Below are 27,099 nucleotides of genomic sequence, written 5' to 3' on the forward strand. Positions count from 1 at the left end.
TTTTCTGTGGAAACTGCTGGGAAAAGGAGGGGGTTTGAAGAATGAAACCTTTCAAAAGTAGCGTCGGTTTTCTGAGGATATGTTTGATTTCTCCTTCAAAAGCCAAAACACGTGAAAAATTAAACATTTCCTTTCAATACCTCTGGGAGCTGTAGCCCAGGTTATGCGCAATCCCTTTCTCATTTATGGGCCAGGCTTCATACCAGCACTTCATCTTTCCCCATGTATACACAGCATAGACATATGGGTAAAACTGCACAGGCCTCCCTTGATACAACAACTGCATGATGGAGAAAGTGTCTGTACAGCCTGGGGGCAAAGAGGATGGCAAACAGCCTTGCAGAAAAGGACCAGGCTGTCTTGGTGACCAAAAACAATCCAGCAGTGTGCTTTGTGCCAGGGAAGCCAGCTGCATCCTAGACTGCATTAGCAAGAGCCCAGCCAACTGGTCAGGAGAAGTGACCGTCCCTCTTCATTTGGCACTTGCAAGACCATCTGTAGAGAACTTTTCCCCATTTTGGGCTCTTCAGTGCAAAGAAACTATTGACATGCTGAAAGGAGTCCAGCAAAGGGCCACCAAGGCAGTCAGGTCACCTGAGGAGAGGCTGAGAGCTGGGATGGCTAGGTGTCATAAGGAGAAAGTTAAGAGGGGGGAACTCATTGCTGTGTCTATTTTATGGGAGGTTATAGAGAAGATAGGGCTAGAGTGCTCTTGGAGGTATGTCCTGGTTTCAGCTGTAACAGTCATTTTTCTCCTTCCTACTAGCTGGTGAAGTGCTGTGTTTTGGCTTTAGTCTGAGAACAGTTCTGATAACACACTGATGTTTTAGCTGTTGCTAAGTAGTGCTTACTCTGATCAAGGACTTTTCAGTTTCATGCTCTGCTGATGAGGAGGGGCACCAGAAGCCAGGAGGAAGCAGAGACAGGACACCTGACCCAAACAAGCCAAAGGGGTATTCCATAACACAGCACGTCATGTCCAGTATATAAATAGGGGGAAATTGACCAGGAGTCCCCAGCTGCTGCTTAGGGATGGGATGGGTATCAGTCAGCAGGTGGCGAGCAACTGTATTGTGTGTCATTTGTGTTTTACTGTTTTCCCTCTTAGTTTTATATTCTCTCCCCTTGTTATTTCCCTTAGTAGTAGTAGTAGTAGTAACAGTAGTAGTAGCAGCAGTGGGTTTGTGTTATACCTTAGCCACTGCGCTGTTCTTATCTCAGCCTTTGGGAGTTACATTCTTCTAGTTCTCCTCCCCATTGCCCCATGAACAGAAGGTAGAAGGGGGAACAGTGAGCAAAGGTCTGTGTGGTTCTGAGTTACTGGTTGGGCTTAAACCACAACAAGGTGGACAGTGCTGAAATATAAGAAAAAACCTTTGCACTTGTGGTCAGATCTTGAAAGAGGTGCCCCAATTGAGAGGCTATGGAATCTCCATCCTTGGAGCCATTGACACCCCTCCTTGACATGTTCCTGAGCTACTTTCCTTCCTTGGACCTGCAGGGGCTGGGTGGAGTCTTCCCGAGGTACCTTCCAACCTACCTGACTCCACAAACATGTGAGGCACGCAAATGACTCCTCCAATAAATTCCATATCAGCATTCCCAAATTGTAAATATTTCTTTTATTGTCAGCTCACCCTTACTCCACCATGCAGATTCCTGACCTACAGGTGTCTACAAGCTTGAGGTGAGAAGTCTTGGATGACTTCACTCCTACAGTCTCCATCTCCGTGGTAAAGAGGGAGACTGTATGAGGGAAACTGTCTGACCTTCTTCATTTCCTGAAGTCTGCCCTGTTGGAACTAGCCTTGGACTACTGTGATGGAAACTACTTGGACATCCCTTAAAAATAAATGCACATGGGTCCTACCACTCACCTCAGCTTCCTCCTGCAGACCTGGCAGCAGAAACAGGAGTGGTGCACACAGACTTTGTCAGTGACAACACGCTCCATGGAGTAGACAGGCTGCAGGCATGAGGCACACACTTCTTTCAACATGGGCTGAAGAAGGAGAAAGAGAAGTTAAATAACTCTGAATCATGACCACCTGGAAATGCATCTGCAAGATAATTTGCTGAATCTTCCACTTGTGTTGGATTTTCTTGTTGATGCTCTTTTGCAGATCTGCTGTGAGAGTTCAGATCCCTGTCTGACTCAATTTACTCGTCATATTGGACAGGTCAGCATTAATTTTCAGTCAGGACAGAAAGACAAGACACCCTTGGACCCCCGATGAGAGAAATTATTCATTTGCTTGAGACCAAACAATTCACTCAGTTGAATCATTTAAAAGCTGTGAGTGAGGTAAGAAGCATTGTTCAGAGGCTCTGATTCAGAAACCTTGGCTGGGAACTCCTGAAATCACTGGTATCGTTACGGCTTCTCACACAGACCATACAGTACAAACCCTAAAGAGACAGCAATTCTCACTGTTAAAGCTTCCACAGCTCCATAAACCTGGTGGTTTACTACACTATGTTTACTCTGTGGATGTATTTTATTTTTTGACCTGATTCCTCAAACACCACTTTATATGAAGAGCCCAGGGAATCGCTCTGAAAGCATTGCCAATACTAGCTATTTTGTTGGTGGAGAGAGAAAGAGAATAAAGAGGTTTGGACATCAGCCTAGCTGCAGAAATAGCTCCAGGCTGTCTGCATGGTCAAATAATATAGAGCATGCTAGTTGCAATGTGGGTATCTCTGTGCACTCCTTTTCACTGTGGTCTGAAGCAGGGGCTCAGCTCATGAGTCCTTCTGCAAGTCAAGTCTGTCCAAACCCCCAAAAGGAGTGCATCTGAGCCTAACCTAACTCTGACTGGCCAGGTCAGTGCTCTGGGTACTGATACGCCCTCACTGAGGGCATCTCTGACCCTTTGTTTGGGTAATTTGCCAGAATTTCACTGATGCTCATTGGTACTCTCTGATCCCTCTGACTTTTTGGTCAATATGTGTTCACACTGGTTTGCAGTGTTGTCAGTAAAGAGGAAAGGCAAGGTTACCTTCTGCTCTTACGTGGATTGGGCTGATGGCCAGATTTTAGCTTTGACCAGAGGAAACAGGTTGCCCAGAGAAGCTGTGGCTGTCCCATCCCTGGCAGTGTTCAAGGCCAGGCTGGACGGGGCTTGGAGCAACCTGGTCTCGTGGAAGGTGTCTCTGCCCATGGCAGAGCAAGTTGGAAGTAGATGATCTTTAAGGTCCCTTCCAACCTAAACCTGTGGTTCTGTGACTATATGAAATGTGAAAGGTGTTCATATATCTCAAGAGATGAGTTGACAAGGGAACAAAAACCTCTATTTTTATTTGCAACAGGCACCTGAAGGACCATATTTTTAAAATTACCTTCATTTTGGCTGAACATATCAGTAATGTTGTCATCTTCGTTTTCCTACGGCCACACTTTGAAGAAGAGTTTGATGTCTTCTGTTTTCTTCCCCTTTTCTAGAGGGAAGTATACATACAACCCCCCTGTCTTTCCTTCAGTCTGCAGTGATCTTAGCAGACATCTGCCAGCCCAGTCCTCTAGAGAGGGGAGACCATAAATCTGCAAGTGTCTATGTATGTAATGGGTGTCTAAATTTCCCATACATTCAGCAGTGGTCCAGTTAAGGGAATCTAGAAGGTGATACATTTATGCTAAAACAAGCCCCTGTATTTGGACAAAATCAGTCAGGCAGGCAAGATTAACTTCATCAATGTGACTACACAACTGTGCTAATGTCAATGAGAGGGAAGTACTGGTGAAGGTGAAGCAAAAACTTGCTTTCATGTAAAGATAAGATAGATTCTTCAAGTGGAAAATGGTAGCAGAAGCCAGATGGAAAGTGATGCCATGTTAGTAGGTTACTCCAGGAGAAACTGAAGCTCTGCACCTTCGGCATGGACGTCATTTCACTGGAGGAAACGAGCAGGCTATCTGGCAAGGAGCAGTGAGTGGTGATAGCTGTATGAATGCAGCATCATCTGTGATGATGGAGCAGTGCCAGCCTTGGTGATAATAAATCTCGGCCAATGGATCAACTTTGCTGTATCTAGCAGTAGAGATCATGGCTATGTCTAGATACTCTGGCAGGCACTTCTTCTGACAGTGACGAGCTCTACAGCATGAAAGTGTTTGTGTTGGCAGAGAAGAGAGTAACTGTTGACGTGTCTTTGTTGTATAAAAAAGTAAATGTTTTGCTTTAATCATGACCAAGGAAGGAAGCAGAGCTGTTTAACAAACAAGCAAGATCTTTCTACTTAGCTAGGAATGAATGTATGTACTCCTGGAATGTGTTTCCAAAGTGAGATAATCTGTTACAGGGGATGCAGGTCTCTTTCATCAGGAGATTTATTTTAAGCGCATACTGTCTGATGCATAGCAAATACTCTTGCTCTTCAGAGGTATTTTTATCAGCCCCAGGAACAAGCCTTCCTAATGGTTTGGAAGATAGGGAAATGATTAGCAGCAATTGAATGCCACTGTGGGCAAGGAAGTTGCCTAAAGACCTCTCTGAAAAGCAGTTGCAAAGTGTTCCTGGAAGGCTCTTCTAGCACACTGCTTATTATTGCTATGCTGAAAGTTGCAGCTGCCTTAGTTTATCAGTTGTTGCCTTTTTTTCTCTAGGTGAATTAAAATCTTTATAGTATGAGGGGTCACACAAAATCACCCAAAGCTTTCTGACCTGAGTATCCTCAGAGAGACCAGTGGCTGAAATGGAGCTGGCAAGGGTAGTATTTGATGTAGGCCCTTCAAATGTGGCATATTTCATGTCTACTGATGCAAGAGAACCAGATCTGTAACTGAATTTGTCCTTTGACCACTCAAGGAGGTACAGTAAGACAAGGCCATCTGTCCACTCTCTATTGGTCCAGGTAATTCTTCCAGCCAGTTTGCACTCAAAAACATCTACCTAGGACTGTGTATGAATGCAGAGACCCACTAGGGCAAAGGATGGTGAACAATGTTATATCTTGTATCTAAATATCACAGAGAAAACTATGATAACTCATTAGGGATTTGAAAGTTTGTGTGTGCTTTACTGGTTTATTATTGCAAGGTCTGAAGCACAAGAGAGTATGAGCTGATCCCTTAGCTTGTATTTGAGTTTCAAATCTTTGTATTTGTTTTTTTTCTCCAGACCTTTCAGTGTTTCAGGGAGCCATGTATGGTGCTGAAATAGTGCAGCATCTGTCCCACCATGATATTTCAGCTCCTGGCTGACAGAAAAACCACAAAAGAAACATATCTCAAATGATCTTAGCCTCATAAATGGCTCATTGATACATTTATAAATGCTGTAAAACCAGAAACCCAAACAATAAGAACAGTATTTTTAAGCACTGGCTGTGCCTGATATTTGGGTTGAGTTCTTGTGGAATAATTTCTATTGCACAAGCTGCCTCTTTGCAGCTTAGTAAAACTGCCCTGCAGCTGTCCATATAGAGAAATGAAACAAGCATGTGTTATGGACACCCTGAAGCAAGCCAAGATGAGAAACAAACAAGGGTAAGAAAGCAGTATTGAAAAAAAGATTGAAGAGGAGCTCCAGATTAGGTAACTGTTCCTTGTTTCTGCAATTGGTCCTAGGAAAACCATTGGGAAGGTCTAAATGAAACCAGATGCACTCAGTTTATGGCGATCTGCTCTTCTACCTCAACCTATGGTGCATTTCCTTTGAACTGAAAACAGTGTTATTACTCTTCTTCTGGCATGTCTTATTTTCAAATTATGGGGTCCTAGAGACAAACCAATGAGCTCTGGGTATGTACCTGTGTTTTGGGGAAACAGAACTCCTATCTGGCCTACAACACCTTGAACAATGTGTTGCGTGATGCAAGTTGGTATCTATGTAAAAACCTAGCTAGGGACTCGGGCTCCTCCTTGTAAGGCTTATGGAGGCACAACACCTCAGCATGCCACATGGAAGAAGTGGGTGCAGGCAAGTGTTCACGCCTTTCTTGGTGGCATGAACGTACTACACAGTCCCCACACACTTACACAGGGTCCTGGTTTGAGTGGTGTATATCACCCTCAAATCAACTCAGTTTTAAGACAAGGATACGAACACTGCTTGCTGTAGAGCTGATAATCCACCCACATTGTAAAGAAAATGTAGACTAAATCCCTCCAGTGATTTAGAGTGCTCTCAATATGTGATTCAACTGCTTCACTGAGGGATGATTTCTAGGTACTGTGAAAGGAAACAAGCATTCAACAAAAGAAACTCAACTAGACCAAGGTATTTTTAGAGGTAATGTTTACCTTCAGAATGCAGCAATAGAAGTTAAAAAAACCCAACAATCAAACCACAAATTATCTAAATTCTTCAGTTTAAAATGTACAAAACAAAGTCATAATAAAAAGAAAATTGCTTTACAAAGTCTCAAAAGGAATTTAAACAGTAAACATGTAGGAAAGCATGGAAAATCTAAAATAAGAGATTTGTATATTTTGAATAATAAATTACAATTCTAAAAACAGAGGAAAGCAGTAACCATTCTGACTCAAATAAGTAACCTTTCATAGCATCTTTCTTTGGGGGAACAGTACTGATAATAGCTGTAGGTCTTGGCTTTTTCAGTAGCATCTGGTACTTTCCAGGAACTGAAAAAAGCCCCTAATAAATACCTTCCCCAACCCCAATAAATTACAGCGATTTGAGATTATTTTTTTTCCTTTTAACTAAGATAAAACCAATCCAACCCACCCATCAATATGAGCATGTGTATATATGTGTGTTTAGGATGCCCTTCTTAGGAAGATAATATAAAGGTGTCCGTTTGCTAATGACCAGATTGGTTCTTTGATTGATCCTACCTATCCTTTCTTCTTCATTAGTTCAGAGAAGCCTGATACAACACTGCTCCCACCCCACCCCCTGGCCCCAACACTCTAGGGGGAAGAAGCTACCCGAAGGTGCTAATGGATGGATTTTTCCCTTGTGCTTCTAACAGTGTCAGGGCTCTGGGTTATGGTGCAGCACCAAGTCTGTTGGTTTGGCCAGGTGAAGGCTGTTTTCCTTCAGTGTCAAGGCAGACTGCATTTGTCCTGTCTGTATGCGAATGCCAAGACGATGATCCTGAGAAGTCCTTAGATTAATCCCTGTGTGTAATGTGGATAAACCAGGAGATGTTTTTTATAGTGGACTTTCTTTCTTGTCTTAAACAGTTCTCTTCTCTCCAGAATCTCTTATTTCTTTGGTTTGGAGTTGCCAAAGGTGACAAAGACCACTCCTGGCTCCTGAAAACTGCCATTGGTGTGGAAGTCTTCGCCTGGGCTCTTCAAGTACCTCCGAAACACAGGTGAGGCAGATACCTCATACTGGGGATGAGAGACTACATCACACGTGGAAGATGTTTGTGTCTCAGATTGCTTGGTGACTGTGGTGGATGAAGTGATGATTTTGTTTCCAAACTGGTCCATTTCCTCATACTGCTCCATGACAGTCCGAGTGGCTCCATAGAGCTTGGACCCATCGGGCCCTGTCTGCAGCTCCAGGATGCTTTTCTGCCTCCGTGGATTTTGTGGGCTTGGGACATTCAGGGAGGAGTAGTCTGAAAAGCCTCCTTTCATCCCACAGTGGCAGCTGCCTTTGGAGGTATCCAGAGGGGACCTCTCTTTGTCACTCATTGCGTGGTTAACATTGCCAAGGGTGTGCTCTTTCACTGAGGTCAACCCAGCACTTTTTTGGACAGGCTCTGGACTCTTTTCTTCTGCTGATGGTTGGCTGAAGGAGTTAAAGCTGTCCTGAGAAAAAGCTTCCCTTTTTCCTGGAGTGTCAGGACAGTCTGGTGAAGGGACATCCCGGGGGAAACATGCTGTCTTGGGTGATTCTGCTGGTTTCCTGGCAGCAGACTCGATGGTGATGTAGGAAGGTGAGGATGGAGAGCTGACACGAGATTGAACTAGCCGAGGGACCTCTAGCTCTGTCTTGGTTACCTCAGTCTTTTCTGCCACCTTTGCATCTTCCATAGATGCTGCTTCCCCTGTCCCCAGTGTGACTCCCTCCTGCTTGGCTTTGCTTGAGACAATACTGATTTTACGGATATTGCTGCTGCTCATAGAGTTTTGGGTGCTCCCCAGAGACTCCTTGAACAGCCCTGAGAGCCCAGCGATGTCTGACTCAGACTTGAGACTAGAGACAGAATAAAGAACTTTTCTAATGGCCTCCTCAATGTCCTGCAGCCGGGCAAGTGTCAGCTCCTTCAGGTGGATAATCTCAGCACTTGCTCGTTCCAGGTCCCCGAAAACCAGATCCACTGAGGACACACCATCAGCGTCCTCCTTTGCCAGTGTATCAACCCTGTCCTGTTGCTTGGCCTGATGGGCCTTCTGACGAACAACCCAGTCAGGGACCTTCTCAAAGAAGCTCTTCAGAGCTTTCACGTCCACTTTGCTTGTCTCCTCCTCAAACTCCTTCACCCGAGTCAAGATCTCTTGCAGCTGCTCCTGTCTCCTGAGGTTCTCAAAGATCTCCATAGCCTCCTTGACATTGCCTTTCATGATCTCCTCTTTGTGTACTGACAGTCTCTTCCGACGTTCATCTTCTGTTTCTCTCTTGTTTTTCTCTCTCATAACAACCACTGGCTTCTCCTGGGCAGGTGCCTCTGCTTCTCCACCAGGACATTTAAATTGCTCATTATTCCCCTGATGTTGTTTCTCAAAGGAGTTCATTGTCTGCTGATGGAAGGACATTGAATGACACGTTTGCCTCCTCTCACTCACCTGCTGCACAACTCTCTGACTATCCCATGATCCATAAGAATTAGACACACTTTCTCTTTCCACCTTGGATGAGGAATTTTGTGCAATGTCAACCCCTCTCTTTGGAAAAGTGGTGTGACCCACAGGGGAGGTGCTTGGCTCAGTCTGTCCTGGCACATTAAGTGGCTGTGCTCTACCAGGACAGCTTGGATGTGATCCTGAAAAGCACCCGTTCTTGTCTTGGCACAGCTCTGTATGCCTCCGAACCACCTCACCTGGACATCTTGGAGCTGCTGCTTTCCCACTCATCATGCCCTGCTCGACTTCAGAACTAAGTACTCCATTTTTTGCTGGCTTTAAAGTCTTAACACTGACTGATTCCACCTTTCCTTGTTTTGCTTTGCTGGCCTTGTACCTTTCCTCTGCAATTTGAAGAGGGGTTTTTGGCAGCTTTCTTTCAGGGCTCATACCCTGATCTGTGACAGACTTGTTCACAGATGTCTCCAAAGTGCAGCTCTTTGCCTGAATCTCTGCATGGTTTGATTGTTCATGTACTTCCATGCAGCTTAATCCCAGTTCCATGAGGGGAGGCTTTGGCTTGATGATCTCCCTCAGGCCTGCAGGCTTTGGAGGCAAGGGTGGAGGGCTCAGTTTGGTTGATCTGCTTGTGCAGTTACTTGCAGAGGCAGAATGTGCCTCGTGTACGAGGTGCTCAGGTTTTGGAGGGGGGACAGGTTTTTTCCCGGGTGGGGCAGTAATTTCTGGTTTTGGAGGAGTCCTGGGCTTCTCTGTAGGACTCTGATCAGTGGGTTTGCAGGACAGAGAAGGGAGAGCATGAGAAGAGGTCTGAAGTGGTGCAGAACATCCTGGGGCTTCATCTTTGCTGGTTGGTAGTGGAAGGGCACCTTCTCTTGTTGCTTTGGTTGAGGGTGGGCAATGCTCTGCTTTCATCACAGCAACTGAGGGAGGAGGAGGAGGAAAGTCATTATCAGTCTGTGACCCTGAAGCCACTACAGCAGTCTGGTTACTAATGACTTGAGTCTCATTTTTCTTTTTACACACAGAATAGGACTGCCCTGCATTTCTGTATATCATAGCGGCTTTAAAATCCCCTTTGGAGACATTAACGTTAGACTTTTCCAATGACTGAAGTGTGGCTTTTAAATTACCTCGGACAACATCCTCCTTTTCTACCAGGCGCTGTTCAGTGGCGGCACTTTGCAGTGCTCTGATAGCTGTCTGTACATCCCCTCTGATAATAACATCTCTTTCTTCTTGCACTGATTGCTCTTTGTAATCAGACTCAACAAAAGGGTTTATATAGGTTTTCACGGGTGTGGCAGTATAAAGGCCATCCTTAATGCTAAAATCTCTGCTAGGCACAACTTGGATTTCCTGGCTCAATAGTTGTCCTCCCTTTACTTCCTTTGAAGCACTGACCTTTTTGTGTGATGCTATGCTCTTCTGAGACACACTTGTGTCAGTCTTGGATGACTCCTGGACTCTAGTGGTGGTGGTTCTGGTGGCAGTGCTGGTGCTCTCCTGCGTGGTGGATGCAGAATCTTGTTGGTGTACGGCTGATTGAAGGGTCACTGTACCCTGTGTGCTGGCTGCCTGCTGCCTGCAGGCCATGTGGACCTCCTCCTTGTTCCTCTGTAGCTTGCTCTGGACATGGTGTTGAATGTTTTTTGCTTCTGCTGTTGCTATCCTCAGGCTCTGCATTGCAGTCTGAAGATCACACCCAAGGGCCTTTTCTTCTGGCTGCATCTGGCTGGCTCCCCCAGTCACCAAACTCTGCTGTTTCCCGGGCACTTCTCCTCCTTGAGCTGTGACTTGGGTTGGAAATTTGCCTTGCGTCATAGCTTTGGTTTCCTTCAAATTGGCAGTGGTGGCTTCTTCTTTCTCTGCCTTCTTGCTGACATCTGCAAGCCTTTGGATTGACTTTGTAGTCACTTTAAGCCCTCCTGACAGAATTTCTTCTTTTCCCATCACTGTGGGCAGGGGCTTCCCAAGGCATTGCACAGTGGTGCCTGTCACACCTGCCGCATCCACAACATCTCTCTCTAATGCACCCTCTTTACCCATGCTTTCACATGTGAATACCTTTTTTGCTCCCTCCATAGCCCCTGCCTCACCCTTTGCAATTACTTTCTCTATTTGTTCTTTATTTGGTAAGATATGTATATTAGCCCCCTGCACAACCCATGGGACACTCTCATCTGCCCCCTCCTCTGCTTGGGAAGAGATGAGAGATTGTATCTCTGACTGCTGCTGGAGATTCCTCAGGTAGTCTAGATCTCCCTTCTCAATGCAGCTCGCAAAAAGCTGGACATTTCCTTTCTCATTGTCCTCCCGCTTAATGGTTGCTGTTGCTTTCTGCTCTTGAGAAGAAGCAAGCAGGTTCCCTATTGTTGACTTCACATCCCCCTTGACAACTTTCTGATGGATAAAATGGAACTGGAGGGAGTAGAGAGTCATCTTCACTGATCCTGATTTTGTCTCTTGTAACACCATCCCCTTTTTGATGGAAGCATCTTGACTGAGGAGACCCTGTAAAGCCTTAGCTACATTTCCACTCAAGTCCTCTTCACCTTCACTCTGGTCCAGTAGCTGCAATGGGCTAACTTTGATCTTGCCTCCTCTGTCCTCCTCCACCAGTACACTCTGTGCTTCCACATTGGTTCTGTGCAGGAGCTGCAGCATGATCCTTTGCAAATGGCCTCCCACAATCTCCTCTTTCAGGATCTCTGGAGCACCTGGGCTGCTGAGCTGGTACTTCACCATCTTCACACTTTGCATATCATTGGCTTCAATGAGGATCCCATTATGCTGAATAGCCTGGCAAGTGCAGAGCATTTCTAAAGTCTCCTTCATGGTCTTTTCTTTCAGTTCTGTTTCTATGCTACCTCCAGAAGCACTAAATTGATCCAAAGGTGTGCTCTCAAAAAGCCACGTTGTACTTTTCACATCTGCGTGAGGGATAGCTTCTTGGGCCCCGGCACTGACCATCAACTCTGGATCTTTAAGGGTGTCCATTGGTTGGGTTTCAAACAACCAGGTGCAGCGTTTTACGTCCCCTTTCTGGTTGTCTTCCCTCTGCACTGTGCTGACAGATGAGCTTCTCTCCGCGTCCCCATATAGAGAGTCCACAGGCTGGTTTTCAAAAAGCCAAGTGGATGTCCTCACATCACCCCGCTGAACGTCACTGACACTGACCATCCTCACATACTTCTTCTGGCCCACTTGCTGGGACTCAAAGAGCTGTTTGTTGGACTGAACATCTCCCTTCTGCACATCATCTACTGTTCTGGGCACAGACTTCTTTCCCCCTGAGAAGGAGTCAAGGGGCTCCGTCTCAAACCTCCACCGGGCAGCCTGGACATCTCCTTTCTTGATGTCCTCTTGGGTGACAGCCCTAATCACAAACACCTCTTCTCCCTTCTTGATCTGATCCAAGGGCTTAGTTTCAAACAACCATCGGGCACCTTTCACATCACCTTTCATGATTTCTTCTTTCTGCACTGAGGTGACCTCATGGTATCCTCCCTCTTTGTCCTGTATAGCATATAAGGGTTGGCTTTCAAAGAGCATCGTACAGGACTTGACATTAGCTTTGCTCATAGTGTCTTTCTGGATCTTCTGGAGCTCTGTCTCATCCACTTTATCATGGATTTGGTCAAGGGAATAGGTCTCAAATACGAACCTTTTACCTCCAGCCTTGATATCCTTCTCTGGAGGGATTTCCTGGATACCCTCAGTGCTGTCCTTCAGGGAGTCCATGGGGTAGTTCTCAAAGAGCCAAGTGAACTTATGCACAGATCCAGCTTCAATTGTCCCATCATTCTTTGGGGATGTTGGTTTCTTGGCTGCATCCAAGGGCTTAGCTTCAAAGAACTCCTTCACTCTGGACACTTCTCCAGACTGTATCTCCACACGACTGGAGTACCGCATGTTTTTTTTCTGATCAGCTTCACCAGCAACAATGCTGCCCAAGGGTTCAGTCTCAAATAGGTGCCGGACAGTTTTGACATCAACTCCTTGTAATTCCTCCTGACTGTATGCCTTACTGACTTGTAAATACTGCTCCTCTTGGCCTTTCAGGGAGTCCAGGGGCTGAGTCTCAAACATCCATGTGTATGACTTCACATCAGCTTGGGGCACACTGCCATCCTCCTCCTTTTTCTTTTCATCCTTCTCATACAGAGTGTGGATGGGCTGGGTCTCAAAAAGCCACCTGCAGGTCTTCACATCCCCCCTCTGGGAGATCTCCCGCTTCACCGGGGGATGCCCCTCACCTTTCGTGGCTTGGTCATGAATGACATCCATAGGCTGAGTTTCAAAGAGCCACTTGGCTGTTCTGACATCACCAGACATCACCTCCTGTTTTGTGATCCCCCTTATTATATCCACTTTCTTGATGCTTTCATCAAATTGGTCCAGGGGCTTGGTTTCAAACATCCATTTGTAGTTCTTGACATCACCACTGATAATTTGCTCTCTGCTTACAGAGGTGACTTCATGGAAATTGCCAAAGCTATCCTTGATGGCATACAGAGGTGTTGTCTCAAATAGAATTTGGTTGGCTTTGACGTTGCCAGCTGGAATCTTCTCCTCTTCTTTTGTGACAGGTTCAGCATCGGCCTGCTTAATGCTGTCTAAGGGAAAAGTCTCAAAGAGAGTCTTGAAAGACTTCACATCCCCTTTCACTACCTCTTCCATGCTGGTGGCTGGAATTTCTTCTTCAAATGACTTGGAGATGCTGCCAAGGGGACAGGTCTCAAAGACATGTTTTCTTTGCTTCACATCTCCCTTCTCCTCTGCTGAAAGCTCTACTTTCTTTAAACGTCCCACTTCAAAATTGTCTTTCAGGGTTTCCATTGGCTGGGTTTCGAATAGCCAGAGTGTAGATTTTACATCACCTCCAATGACTTGTTCTTTGGCTACAATGCTTTCAGACGCTTCTCCTTTCAGAGAATCAAGAGTCTGGGTCTCAAAGAGCAGTCGCTGCTTGCTGACATCTGCCCCTGTGACAAAATCTGTTGAAGCCTTGAAATCCTGTTCTTCAACAGTGATTTCTCTGATGGCATCCAGAGGCTGAGTTTCAAATATCCACCTTGCTCCACTGACATCTGGCCTTCCAATTTCTTCCAACGAAATCCCACGGATTATTTGCACTTTGGAAGTGTCCTTGTTGATGGTATCCAAAGGCTGAGTCTCAAACAGCCAGCGAGCAGTTCTGACTGCATTGCTTTGAATTTCCTCTCGGCAGACAGACTTGATTTCATGGATGTTTCCAGTTTGGTCTCTGATGGCACAGAGAGGTTCTGTTTGGAAGAGCCTGACAGTCTTCTTAACATCACCTTTTAGCTCCTGGATTTCTGACTTCAGTTGTAGGATGCTCTTCTCCTCCACTGAGCAGCAGCGTCCTATAGCATCTAAGGACTGTGCTTCAAAGAGCTGTCTGGCACCTTTCACATCACCTCCCTGGACAGGCTCCTTGAGAACTGCCTCCTGCACTTCGGTTTCATCTGAATACAGTTTGTTCAATGAATCTAGCGGCTGGGTTTCAAACAGCCACCGGGCAGTGTGCACATCCCCTCTGGCAAGGTCTGTTTCTGATTCCTTGGCTGATGTTGACAGGCTGTCTCCATTGATTGCCTGGCTTTCAAACTTCAGGGAAGTATTTTTCACATCCCCACTGAGAATGACCTCTTCTTCTGTCAGCTTCTTTGTGGCTTGATGGTCCCCAATGGAATCAAGTGCCCAGTTCTCAAAAATCCAGCGCATGGACTGAACCTCTCCTGGAAGGACTTTGTCTAGGTTCACAGATGCCTGGGTGTTAGGATCTTCAGTATTAAGCATTTCTGCCAGGTCCTCAGTCACAGCTTCTTCCAAATTCTTCCTGAGCTCAGGATGCATGTGTCTGTAAAGCCTCTTTAGCTCATTGACTTGACGCTGCTGGTAGAACTTGGAGAAAGCTTGCTTTGGAGGAGGCACGGGGAGTGAGCTGAGATCCTGACTCCCTGGAGCGATGACCTGGACTGAGCCAAGGGTGGGAGGGGGAGGTAAATCATCTTCCATTTTCTTGATGGCTACTTTAGACGATTTCTGAGCTTCTGACATCTTTAGGGAAACAGTTTTAAACGTCAGCATCATCTCTTACCCTCCTTCTCCCCCCCAACTCCAAGGTTGTTAATAGTGAGAATGACAAAGGAAAAAGCCAGCCAACATGGGAAATCCATGCACCTACTAAGCTCCATACCTTTGGTTCAGTAGCACACAGCACTCCAAATCATCACACCACAGCACAAGCTCCAGGCACGGTGTTAGCTCCGGTTCCACAGCAACACTCTCTAAAGCAAGGTCTCTAATCCAGGCATGTGCAGTGGTTAGTCTACAGTCCCCAGGATTCTGTCCAGCTACAGGATAACAGAGGTGCCTAGTTTGGACTGCATCAACAACAGAGAGTGACCACAAGAGTTACATGAAGAAGGCTGTCTTAGAGTAGCTAGCTAAAAGTTAACTTCTCCCTCCTGCTCCAAAATATCCAGGGCAATGTGAGGACCTGTACAGAGTCTGGGAACATAGGACATGTGTGCGCGAGAAAGCCAAGGAGCTATTTGTGAAGAGGTCTTAAGAAGGAAATGAGGAGGGAACCAAAAAAAAAATGTTGAGCTGAGCTGCTGAGGACAACCTATTTTTGGGTAGTGAGCTAGCTTGATGCACTTTTGGTAGCACCATGGCCTGCCCACTGCACAGAAGTGAGGGCCTGGGGAAGGATGTTTGTCTGATTAATGATTTCTTCTGTTGGACTACTCCACGTCATCATTTGCAGAAGAATAGATGCACAGTTACACAATCAGAGACTTAAATAAAGCTCTTTAGACCTTCAGATTTGTACAGGCATGGAGCTAAGGTTTACATCTGCTGGAATTAGGAGGCCAAATTCTGTGCTGATAGGAGGAAAAAGCAAGGCTGAGGGACCAGAAGTTAGAGTAACACCTATAGCTGGGGGCCAGCAAAAGTTACACCTGTTTAGACTTAGTCCTCCTGAGCTCAGCTGAAATCCACAGCAGTGCTGGTGCAGAAGTGAACAGAGCGTGCAGTCACGATGGGGTGAATTGTGGTTGTTCAGCCTACCTTTGAGACTCACTTTCTGCATTTTTTTTTTTACCACCTCCTTAGCTTGGGAAGCCTGGGAGCTGAACTGAATACCTACAACCTGCCTGGCTTGGCATTTGTGCAAAGGGAAGGTAGCCCAGGCCTATAATCATTATCTAAAAGAGACTGTAATCCTGGTGGCTTTCCTTTCAGTAAACAAATCTGCTGACCCTTGTCATGCCTGTGGAATTACGTCTGTAGAGTTATGCCTGGAATATTATTAGTTGTTGCTCAAAGCAATAGCGCACGGTGTTATTTCACTCTGTTACATGCAGATTGTTCCAGCTAAAAATAAGTATTGAACATTAGTAAAAAACACCTCCCAGAATACCAAAATCAGCATGTTTTGCAGCAAATGTAAAATGCAGATATTTCACGTGAGACAACATAACTTTGAATGCGCTTTTTTTGGGATTGCTTTTGCATTGCTTCTGAACGTGGGAAAGAGCGGCAGAGCAGCTGATAGCTATATTCAGTATGAAAGCACTCCTCACTGCCTTGTATGGGGATTTAAATCACACCTCACTGCAGTCCACAAATATTTGGTTAGATAACGGTGCTTATCTTGAACATTTCTTACCTTGCTTTTTTTCTGTGTGTGGGGAGGGTGATTGGAGTTGTCCTTCACAGTACTCTGGAAAAGACATGAGGAGAAATGCCATCAAACTGCATAGGGAGACAAGTTATCTGTACATATATATGTGTGTGTATATATATATATTTATTATATATATGTGTATATGTCAGCTACAGAGACCTGAAAACCATTACAGGTGAGTGTTTTCTTTCTGGTTCTCTGGCAGTCCTGTGCTGTTGGGAAAACCAATCTTATTCCAAATTGATGGGAAATATTTCTTTCCAAAAGTCTCAGCCAACAAACAAAACCCCAAACACATTTGTTCAGACTGGGGGGGGGGGTTGAACAATGCAAGCACTGATTTCTCCAAAGTTTGATTTAGCCCATATTTTTGTTTATACTCCAATATTATAAAAATAAAACCAATCTACATTTGTAATTGCTTTATGGATTGTGTAATTCTGTGTTTTGACACAGCTTTTTTTTTCCTTAGGCTTCTAACCAGTTGTAATTTTCCCATTACAGTCTCCACTCATTTGTTTTCAACTGGGACTGCTTTAGTCTGGACTCCTCCAGTCCAGAGCCATGATATGTGCTCGAGAGACTGCATCTCTGGTCAGGGACGCTGCAAGAGATTGAGTGGGAGGGAGCATGGATGTGCCTGCAGGAAAGGTCCTGACGTGAAATCACATCCCATGTTACTCCTGTATCGTTAGTGGAGCTGGCAAAATGGGAAAAATGTAGCTCAGTGTCTCATAACCCTTATAATGTGAATTATTATGATCCAGTGATCAGCCTGGAGGGGGTGATTAAATCCCTGGATCCCAGAACAAGAGCTATAAACAGGAACAAAAGGAAGTTGCACTGTGAAGTTATGCCTGAGTGGGACATATATGGACATAAGTATGTGTGTGTGCTGGAATGGGTTTAGCATGGAGATGTATATGCTGCCCTGTGCTGAATATTTCTTCCATGGATGTGAGTGTGTAAATATATACATGCAAATAATGTGGAAATCTTATGTATTAATAAACTGTTTGGATGGGCTAGTGGACGTAGACATTTGTGTGTGTTTGCTACATGTACATGTGTGCCTACATATGTGTGTGTCTATATATATGCAGCTTATCATAAATCATAACATCATAAAATCAGCTAGGTTGGAAAAGACCTTTAAGATCATGGTGTCCAACTGTTATTGCTAAGTCCACCACTAACCATGTCACTTAAATCATAAATACAGTGCAAGTATTTTTGTTGCTCTTTATTTGAGGGGGGACAAGGAGACACCTATTATTTTACAATGAATGTAGGTGGTCAGTTCAGGTATTTATATGTGAAGACCTGGATGTATACGTCCTATACATTTCTATCAGCACCTCTGATAACACGTATACAATGTTTGCAAATGACGAGGGAAAGCTGGTCATTTTTGGCAACCCAGATGCTGTGTTTCTCCAGATTTACGACACCAGGCATGTTCTCTCTCACCCTCTTACAACCACTTGCTGGGACAGGACATTGTTTGGATGCCACTGGTGATCTGTGAGAGGGGAGGATGGCGGCAGTGGCGCGTGGTGCTTACCGGCTCTCTGGGGCTGTCGGTGTGAGCAGCAGCAGCAGCTGTCTGGGAGAGATAGAGAGCCGACAGCTCCTTCACGGAGGGTGCAGAGGACCTCCCTCGTCCTTGGTGAAGTACGCGGCTGGTGTTGTCTGGTGTGCCTAAAAATGACCACGTCCTCTCGTCTGAAACAGGGACAGACGCGCATGGTGAGCTCTGTGCCAAAGACGCGAAGCCTGGACCATGAGCATCACTTACCAAGGGCTCTGCCAGGTGCCTCCAACATCTCCACACCAATTCCCCCAGCAGCCCCCACCCTGGTCCTCCAAAATTTAACATCGTACCCTCCTGGATCAGGAAGAAAATGTGGACATTTCCACGTTTTTCATAGCTGAATTGGACTTTGATCCTGGGTGAGAGTAACACATTGGGCAATGACCTGATCTCTCCATCCTGCCAGCGGGGCACGTGGCCTGCACGCATTCCTGCATCCCATGTCCTGCATGGACAAGGCCATCACCAAAATAAGCAACTTGGAGTATATGAAGGAGCTACACATGGTCTGTGTGAATCAATTCCTACTTTTTTTTTGTCCACTGGCTGCCCCACTGTCTTATCAGTGTGCCTCACAAGCAGCTATATCCATCTATTTTTACCCCTTCCCTGGGAGCTCATTTCAGGGAACAGAGATATGAAGAGTCAATGAGACCTGCTCAAGGATCTAGCAGGGGGTCTTTGGCAGCGCCAACAAACTGAAACCTCCTTTTAGTTTAGAGATCTAATATTTTAAGCTGTACCAGCTGCTGTGGGGCCCCCACTAGGACCCAGCATGACATTGCTGAGGTATTCTAAGACATACAGTGTTCCTCCTACTTTTGTTCAGATGCAACCCATGGAGATAACTACAGCTGAGGATGTGCCTTATCTGGTTAATGGAGAAATGGCTACTCTGGGAGGAGGTGATCAGGCAGACCTCCTGAGGGGTACACAGAGGGACTGGATGGTTTGAGCAGTCACACATTTTTGGATGATCCTCCCATCACAGATGTGTATAGAGCTCTACACCTGTGTGATGCATCTTAGTTCTCCAGACTAGTCAGGGCTGTAATTCCTCTTTTACCTCTATAAAAACATGAGAAGTTTCTCCTTTTATCTGCAGGCTTGCACTGCCGCATTTGGATTTAGTTTGGTATTTGCAATGCTTTCTGTTTGAACAATGGACTCTCTCTCCACAAATCCAGCTATTCCACAGCCAGGAAAGGGCTGATGTACTTTTTAATATGTGCACATTAGAAACAGTGCAGCAATTCTAGTGTTCTTTGCTCTCAAATCTCAGTGTCCAAATAATGAAGGTTGTAAATATCAAACTTAATGACTGTTTTTCTCTTGATTTCTGCATTTTGAGTTCAGATTTCCAGGTTTTCCTCTAAAATACTGAGGGAGGTTTATCTTAATGTGACAACAGCTACTGTTATACCCTAACAGGATTCCAGAAACTGGTGCTTCAAATGAAATACCATTTCCTACAGGGACAAACATGCACCAAAAGCCATGAAGACAAGAGCAGAGGGCCAGTGAGCTTGTCAGACCCAGGCCAACATGCTGTTGGAAGGTGCCAAACTCCAAATTTCTTTTGTTCTTGGTTCCAGCTGCTCCTGCAGATGCATGGGCATTTTGATGCAGAACTGGGGCTGGATACAAGAGGAAGCAGTGGGATGCAATACAGATTTAGCTGCCCAGTTCTGCCAGAGGTCACTAGGGCACCAGGGGAAGAAACAGGAGAAGATATTTCCTTAGTGCCTTTTTTTGCTAAGTCACGATGCAGATATGGGGCCTCTCTTCCTGACTCCTGCTGTCCACAGCTCAAACACTGAGTCAAAAGAGACTATCCATCTACAGCCAGTGGAGACAATGGCACTGCTAAGGTAGATATGGTGCATCTTAAGATAGACTGAGGTTACAACCACCCTGTGCATCAGTTTTTCCCCACTGTGTTCAAGAGACCCAAATATTTTATGAGATCCATGATTTTTTTTGAGATGAACCCTGGAATTGAGGAGGAGACAGTTAAGGCATCACTGAGGTACTGCTTTTACAGCAGCTGGTGCCAATATCTGCTAACACAATCCCTTCTATATGCTGCAGTGGGCTTCTCCCTTCATCTGAGGGCTCGAGGCACTCATCTGAAGGGGTCTACTCTGTAAAAATGGAAACTGCCAGTGAAGGTACCTTGGGTTTAGAATCATAGAATAGTTAGGGTTGGAAAGGAACTTAAGATCATCTAGTTCCAACGCCCCTGCCATGGGCAGGGACACCTCACACTAAACCATGTCACCCAAAGCTCTGTCCAGCCTGGCCTTGAACACTGCCAGGGATGGAGCATTCACAACCTCCCTGGGCAACCCATTCCAGTGCCTCACCACCCTAACAGGAAAGAATTTCCTCCTTATATCCAATCGAAACTTCCCCTGTTTAAGTTTTAACCTGTTACTCCTTGTCCTATCACTACAGTCCCTAGTGAAGAGTCCCTCTCCAGCATCCTTGTAGGCCCACTTCAGGTACTGGAAGGCTGCTATGAGGTCTCCACGCAGCCTTCTCTTCTCCAGGCTGAACAGCCTCAACTTCCTCAGCCTGTCTTCATACGGGAGGTGCTCCAGTCCCCTGATCATCCTCGTGGCCCTTCTCTGGACTTGTTCCAACAGTTCCATGTCCTTTTTATGCTGAGAACACCAGAACTGCACACAATACTCCAAGTGAGGTCTCCTGAGAGCAGAGGGGCAGGCTCACGTCCTTTGACCTGCATGGTCTTTCCTTATTGTGGCTGTGCACTGTGAGGAGAGCATTAAAGCCTGTGCTGAATTTGCTGCAGAAAGCTTTGAAGAGAGCTTTGAAAAATATTGTCTGGTTATCTCTTTTTATCTACATTGCTGGGGAGGCAAAAGGGGTCCAACGATCTGGAAAGCAGAAGCTTTCTTCTTTGCAAAGTTATGAGGTTTGGCTAAGCCCCCCAATAAGAGCAATGGGGAGAGCTGGGGAGACTCAGCCTTGCTAGCTTTAAAGCAGAAAGAAAACCAAGCACAGACTTGCAGCCTTTCTGGCTGGTAAAATGAACACAAGCCCTTTGCAAGGGAATGGCCAAGCTAAAAACTCTTAAAAACTACAACTAGGTGATGGGAGCCCTTCACCCTTCACTGCAAGGCAGGGACCTTGCCTAGGCTGACAGAGCATTGCTGTGCTTAAGTCTTTCGGTGCTAAGTGCTTAACAAAAGCATCCTCATGTCCTAGAGCTGGGCTGGTGACATTTAATGGTCTACACCTACCCCAGGCTATGGGTATTACCACTGAGCTGATAAAATTTGTATTGGCCCATGGGCCCTTGGGTTGGGATGCTGCACAGGGAAGAGCAATGTGCCCCTCCAGCTAAGAAAGAATAATACAGCAGAAGAAAGATTTCCAGCCCATGCAGTGGAAAATAGCATAGCCTCAGTGCTGCCTAATCCTTCACCCATCACCTTCCACGGATGAAAGGCCACAGGGCTTCTGTTTTAATGATGGCTATAATTAGATACAAGGCTTTTGTTGAAGCTTTCCCCTTATCACTGCCTTTGTTTTCTTTTCCCCCCTCTCTGCTTCTCCTTTATGACATTTTTGCATTTCACAGGCTATGCGCAGCCCTCTGCTTGCTTATCACTTCCCACAAAACTGCCTGCCTTAGATAGGGGCTGCTCAAACCCACCGGGCTGACTCTACACTTGTGGAATGTCTGGTGGCTCCATGCAGCTCTCCCTGAGAAAACAGGCTGCTGCCACCCTCTAAATTGCTAATTATAGATAAGCTCAAAGAACAACAGTTCATTCTACTAAGGAGAAAGCCGAGCTGTCACATGTGTTCAGCTGATGGTGTCCAAGCGGCACCTAGGACATCTCAAGGGTTGTGAACCTGGTGCCACTGCATAGCATCCTCAGGAGGAAGGGAGCAGGGGAACTTCCCAGATAGGGATGCTAAAGCAAAGTCAAAGTATGTTGTGCAGACCGGGCTTAGGGTGCTATTTGTTGTATATGAGATGGGTGGCATGAAAGTCCAGTTTGAGACCTGTGCCGGGCTCCATGTTTCTGCCTTGAAGAGCAAAAGGGCGCCACTGGCACATTTGGCATCCATTCCAGTGCTGAGTGATGCATCCCGCGCAGCGCTGATTGACTAGCACTGACTGCGGCCCCAGGGATTTTAAACCTGATACTCCAAGCATTAAAGCATCCGCAGTGAGCTAAAATAGAAGAAAAGAGCTCCTGAGGACCGCCTCGTCCCGTCCCACCCAGCGGCTGGCACCGTGGCCGATGGCGCTGCTCCCTAAGGGAAGGACATGGGCAATGTTCCTCCCTGCTGGGGTTTGCCTGGAAAATGTACTTCACACCAGCGTCTGGCGCCAGATGAATCTGCACATTTCATATGGGGGGCTGAAATGTTAGGACTGTCCGTAGGGAGCAGCTGTTGGGGTTTCTTTAGCTCTTCCCTTGCCCCACCCCATGTATGTGCAGCTTGGGCTCAGTTTACAGCCTCTCTGTCCCACAGGCTGCACCCCAGGCAGACAGGGAGGGCTGCGGGACCTGGAAATGCCTAATGGGGGAAAATCATTTCACATATTCATTTGTACCCACTGATCTTTCTAGACACAGGGGGAAGAGGCAAGGCAACGGGGAAAGAGACTCTTAAATATTCAACTAAAAAGTCACTCATTTCCTTGTCATTATTGCCCATAAATCACTCATCTGCTCTATCTTGTGCTAAAGATAGTATTATAGGCCTCCTGAACTGTGATCATGTTACATCTGACAGCCAACTCCCAACAAGCGGAAAACAAATCACCGACAAAACCTCTTCCCCTGAGAAAACCCTATCTCACCACTAACACATCAGCTCCAGCTTGCTCTGCTTTCTACTTAAACAGCTTTATCCTAGAGAGAAACAATGCTACCCACCTGTTGGTGTCCACCACCTCTGCCGCTACTCCTTCGCAGCCTGGCTCCCACCACAAGCCCCAGTGAGCTACTGAGCGCCTGAGTCGCCTATTAAAAAAGGAAGCTGCAAGCTCAGCACCAGTCTTCTGGGTCGCCTGGCCAACCACATGTCATCGGCTTTGCTCCCAAAATCAGCCGCCCTGAGCAAACACAGCTGCTAAGCAAAGCCCTTTGTGTCACCCTGTGCACCCCACTGCAGCTTGTGTAATGGGGCCTGAGAGCTGCTGGGGCTCACACAAGGCTAGCACAAGCCGGAGGGAAAGGGATAACCCAGTGGTATAAGTTGTGCCAGGGACCCTTCTCTACCCATTGCTCATCAAACGGACCAATGGTCCAGTGAGCATCCCATTACAGACAGCCAAATCCAGCATCCTCCTTCATCTGCTCGGTGACTGTCTGTCACTGCTCCTCTGAAGGTCAGCTTTGGGCTTGCCATGGTGGCTGCTGGACCTCGCATGTTCTATGCCATGGAGCACATGTGTGTTATGGTCTCACTCCTTGGCTGTGCGGTGGCTTGGGTACGGAGAGCCACTATGGCACATCCCATAGTGCAGGACCCAAAGGCCGATACTCAAAGGCCAATGGGAGCAAAGAGACCCATACCCTGGAGCTTTTAGCACTGGGAAAATCAGGGCAGGAAAGCAGCAATTTCTTCACACTGTGAAAGAGACTCTGACTACCAGGGTGACGGAAATGGAAATTCTCCTGTGTTTGTCATGCCCTGGGCTGTTGTTTCTTGGGAATTTGGAGCCATTTCTGCTATTCCTCCCTGCCTGGGATGGTCATGGGTTACTTCTAATTGCGTGGTCACTACTACCCAATTAGTCCACTGACTTAAGGCTGTGTGGCTGGACATGGGTGCCCAATCCCACCTGCGTGTCCCTGGCATGCATGTTGATGAAACCTCAGTAACTCTCTGCTCCTTCTTGAAGCTGGGTCCCTATCGATGGGAACCCCATTTCTAAGAGCCTCTGTTGCTGCATGTGAGAGCTACATGTGCTAAATCACACCTACCCCATTCTCCTCCCAGCTTTGTCTCCCAGAGTATCAGTCCCCTGACAAAAGGGGCTCCTAAATGCCAGCATCTCTCCACAGCTGGGCTGAGGGAATTTGCACGGGTGGGTAAGCACCCACAAAAGCTGGCTGGGAAACCAGTACTGCTGCTTAATCTGGGAGCCTGGCAGCCCATTGGGGGTGCTCAGTCAGCAGGGAGAGGTTTAAATCTCTGCCCCAACCCCTGTGCCGGCAGCTCTGCTCCATGGGGAAGCTCTGTTGGAGGAGGTGAATGCTGAAGGTGGTGTGGGAAGTGGGAAAGGCTCCCTGTTGCCCTGGTTTGGAGGCTGCTGGAAGGGTGAATGGTCCAGAGATGCTGCAGTGAAGGGTATGAGGGGAAGGGTAGTCCTGGGAGGGTGAGGGTTTGGGGAGAGGGGAGCATGTCTAGCTCTTTCTCATTGGCCTCATAACGCACTCTTGAGGCTTTAGCACATGTTAGAATGTGAAGTGCTATTTTTTCCAAAGGAAGGGGAAAAAAGATGGGACAAGGCTGCAAGAGGGAACATCAGTGGAGTTTCAGGCAACTTCTAGTAAAGACTGAGGATCAGTGATGCTCTAAACAATCCTGCTTATCCTCATGGGTACTCCCTCCTGGCCCCCAGATCACACTTTGCTCTGTTTGCAAACTGCAGTGTTTTCTCTCACTTTCAGTTCTACAAAGCACAGCAAGGATTTGAAATTCAAGCTTTTTCTTTTTGCCATAGATTGGCCAATTATGTGAGAGAGTGGCAACTGTAAACATGTTGGTTTGGTTGTTTGTTGTTTTTTTCAAAGAAGTCATCTGTTTTTTGACTGTTTTGGTCCAAGCTAACTTTTTGTTATAACTGCAAGGGCTGGGAATTCACCTTTAAAAGTGAGAACTGAGATTTTCATATGCTCTCCAAACCAACCCTTTTGTAAAAACGCCCATGATTACAGCTAACTAACAAAATCATACAACTTAACCACACTTTTTTTCATGATTCCCAGCTTTCATGAGTAGACCCAGTCCTTTCAGATAGGTTTGTACAGCATCATGTACAATAGATCCCTAATTTGGAGGCTGGGTATCTCTGGTATAGATCATACAATGATCAATGCACATATTTTTTGTGGTTTTTTTTATATTTGTTATGTTTACATTTATGTAATTTATAAATTTATATTAAATTTATAAATTTATAAACAAATTTATGTAATTTATATTTTTTTATAAATCATTATTTCTTGAAAGGGTTTAAGAAAGATTTTGCACTGTCTGCAAGCCATATGTTGCAATCACTTGAGCAGCTCTGGCACGTAAAGCTAATACATGAATTCTGGGGTGGGAAATGGGCTGAAAAGTGCCAGAACCAGAGGAAGGTGCCAAACAAGTAAGTAAAATAACATAATGTAACTAAACACCACTTGTGTTGAAAAGCAAATAAGGTTTCAAAAGCCATTTCATGCTTTAGGAATTGTCTGCTAAATTATAGTCAAACAATTTTAATTTTGCACGTGTATAGAGTTGAATTTTCAAATCTGAAATGGGAGGGGGTGAAGGAAAAAGCGGTTACTGAAGAGTGTCTTGCTTCCTGCACTTGAGTTTCAGGTTCAGATCTCTCTACAATTTCCAGCACCTGTAAACTGGAGATTCATGGTCTTTAGTCACTTCTGCAAATGTTTTGGGCTCCTCACTGTCAACTGGACTTTCCTTTGCAGGAGCAACATCACAGCCCCCAGGTAATTTAAACAGCTCCTGAGAAGAGCTGGGAAAATATAGCCTCAGGCAGGGCTGAGTATCTGCCCCAAGGCAGCTCGGGGCTATTTCTGGGCTTTGCAGAAATCTAGGAATGTGGAGGACTCTATTCCTGGTACCAAAAAATGCCAGGAAGCTCTGCTGAGAGACAGCTGCGAGTGGCATTGCTGGCTGGGGATGTGGACTTCCCGAGTGGGCCAACTGATGTGAGGCTGTGTTTCCTTAGAGAGGGTCTTTGACATCACCTGGGTCAGCTCCCCTGCTTTTGGGATACCAAGTGCCTACACAAGGCAGATGTAATCCTGACTATTCACTCCGCATTGCCTCATTGTCCGTGTTCCTCTGCTATTTGCAAAAGGTTAATAAAGGTTGAGAGGTTGCTTAATAAATCACTCTCCCGGGCTGTGTATCCCTGTGATCTCAGTATCCAGCACTGCCCTCTGACATGCTGGGGATCGTGTATCACACCCTGGTCATGCCAGCACTGTTTTCATACCCTCCAGTAACTCTGTTATTTACACAGGGGTTTTTCAGTGGAATGGTGATAAACACTCCCATCCGATGTCTAATGAGAGCTGTTTCTATTTCCCTGTTTCTCGGTTTCACCTGTCCCTGAATGCTGACTGGCAGCAGAACTACTTTCATCCCTAACTCCTCTGCATGCTCTACCTTCTCCCATAGAGCAGCATCTCAGCCTTTGCACACCACAATGCAGGATGACCATTCATGATAGCAGCTTCCCTCCCTCTAAAATCCCCTTCCCAAGGGAACACCCAACTACCCAGTGGAATAACCTCTATCTGGGGAGAGGGTTTCTTGGCATGCCGTAAATACCAGACCTTTTAAGGGAAGCCCTCTCTAACCACTGTGAAGAGACACCTTGGGAATGTCTGCGCAGGCATGAGCCTTGTGAGCATCTCCAGCCACGCATCCTGCCTGGGATGCAGAACACAGCTGGGATCAGGGCTGTGGCATGCATCTTTAAGCATTTCTTTGCCATGCCATAGAGTTTACGCAGGGACATTGCATGGATACCATGCGGTTCTGAGGAGCGGTTGAGACCGTGCCTCTGCTTTCTATTCTTATCACGGTGTTTCCATGCTGCTGTCAGCTCTTTATCACTGACAGCCAAGAAAATACTGTTTTGGAAGAAAGAGTCACAGCCCAAAAAAATCTATCAGTATCCTTTAAAGAGAAAACCCCAACCCACTTGTAGCTATTGAGTTTCCCCTGCATTTCCATTTGTTTCTGAATAGAGCAAATTGCCAGTGAGAATACTGTGTAGGAGAGAAACAGTTGGCTTTAAAGAAGTAAAATGCCAGGTTGTAT

At 46.1% G+C, this 27,099-nt stretch overlaps 1 protein-coding gene across 2 annotated transcripts in view; it reads right to left on the minus strand.

The window, feature by feature from the left end:
• Positions 1-6,224: 6,224 nt before the first annotated feature.
• The window catches only part of XIRP1 (xin actin binding repeat containing 1), a 33,939-nt gene continuing 13,064 nt past the window's right edge, over positions 6,225-27,099 (minus strand). The window contains exons 6-8 of one of the 2 annotated variants that reach the window (XM_062621382.1): positions 18,010-18,170; positions 16,428-16,481; positions 6,225-14,809 (exon numbers count right to left, since the gene is read on the minus strand). In XM_062621382.1, coding sequence (XP_062477366.1) covers positions 7,172-14,809; positions 16,428-16,481; positions 18,010-18,170 — 7,853 coding nt within the window. In that variant the 3' untranslated portion in view covers positions 6,225-7,171. Of the gene's footprint in view, positions 14,810-14,948; positions 15,574-16,427; positions 16,482-18,009; positions 18,171-27,099 lie in introns of those variants that run through there. The other variant, XM_062621384.1, reaches the window with a different exon arrangement.

The sequence above is a fragment of the Pezoporus occidentalis genome, unplaced genomic scaffold (assembly GCF_034315485.1).
Source record: "Pezoporus occidentalis ecotype Australia unplaced genomic scaffold, CSIRO_AGI_Poc_V1 ctg23, whole genome shotgun sequence".
Classification (NCBI taxonomy): Eukaryota; Metazoa; Chordata; class Aves; order Psittaciformes; family Psittacidae; genus Pezoporus; species Pezoporus occidentalis.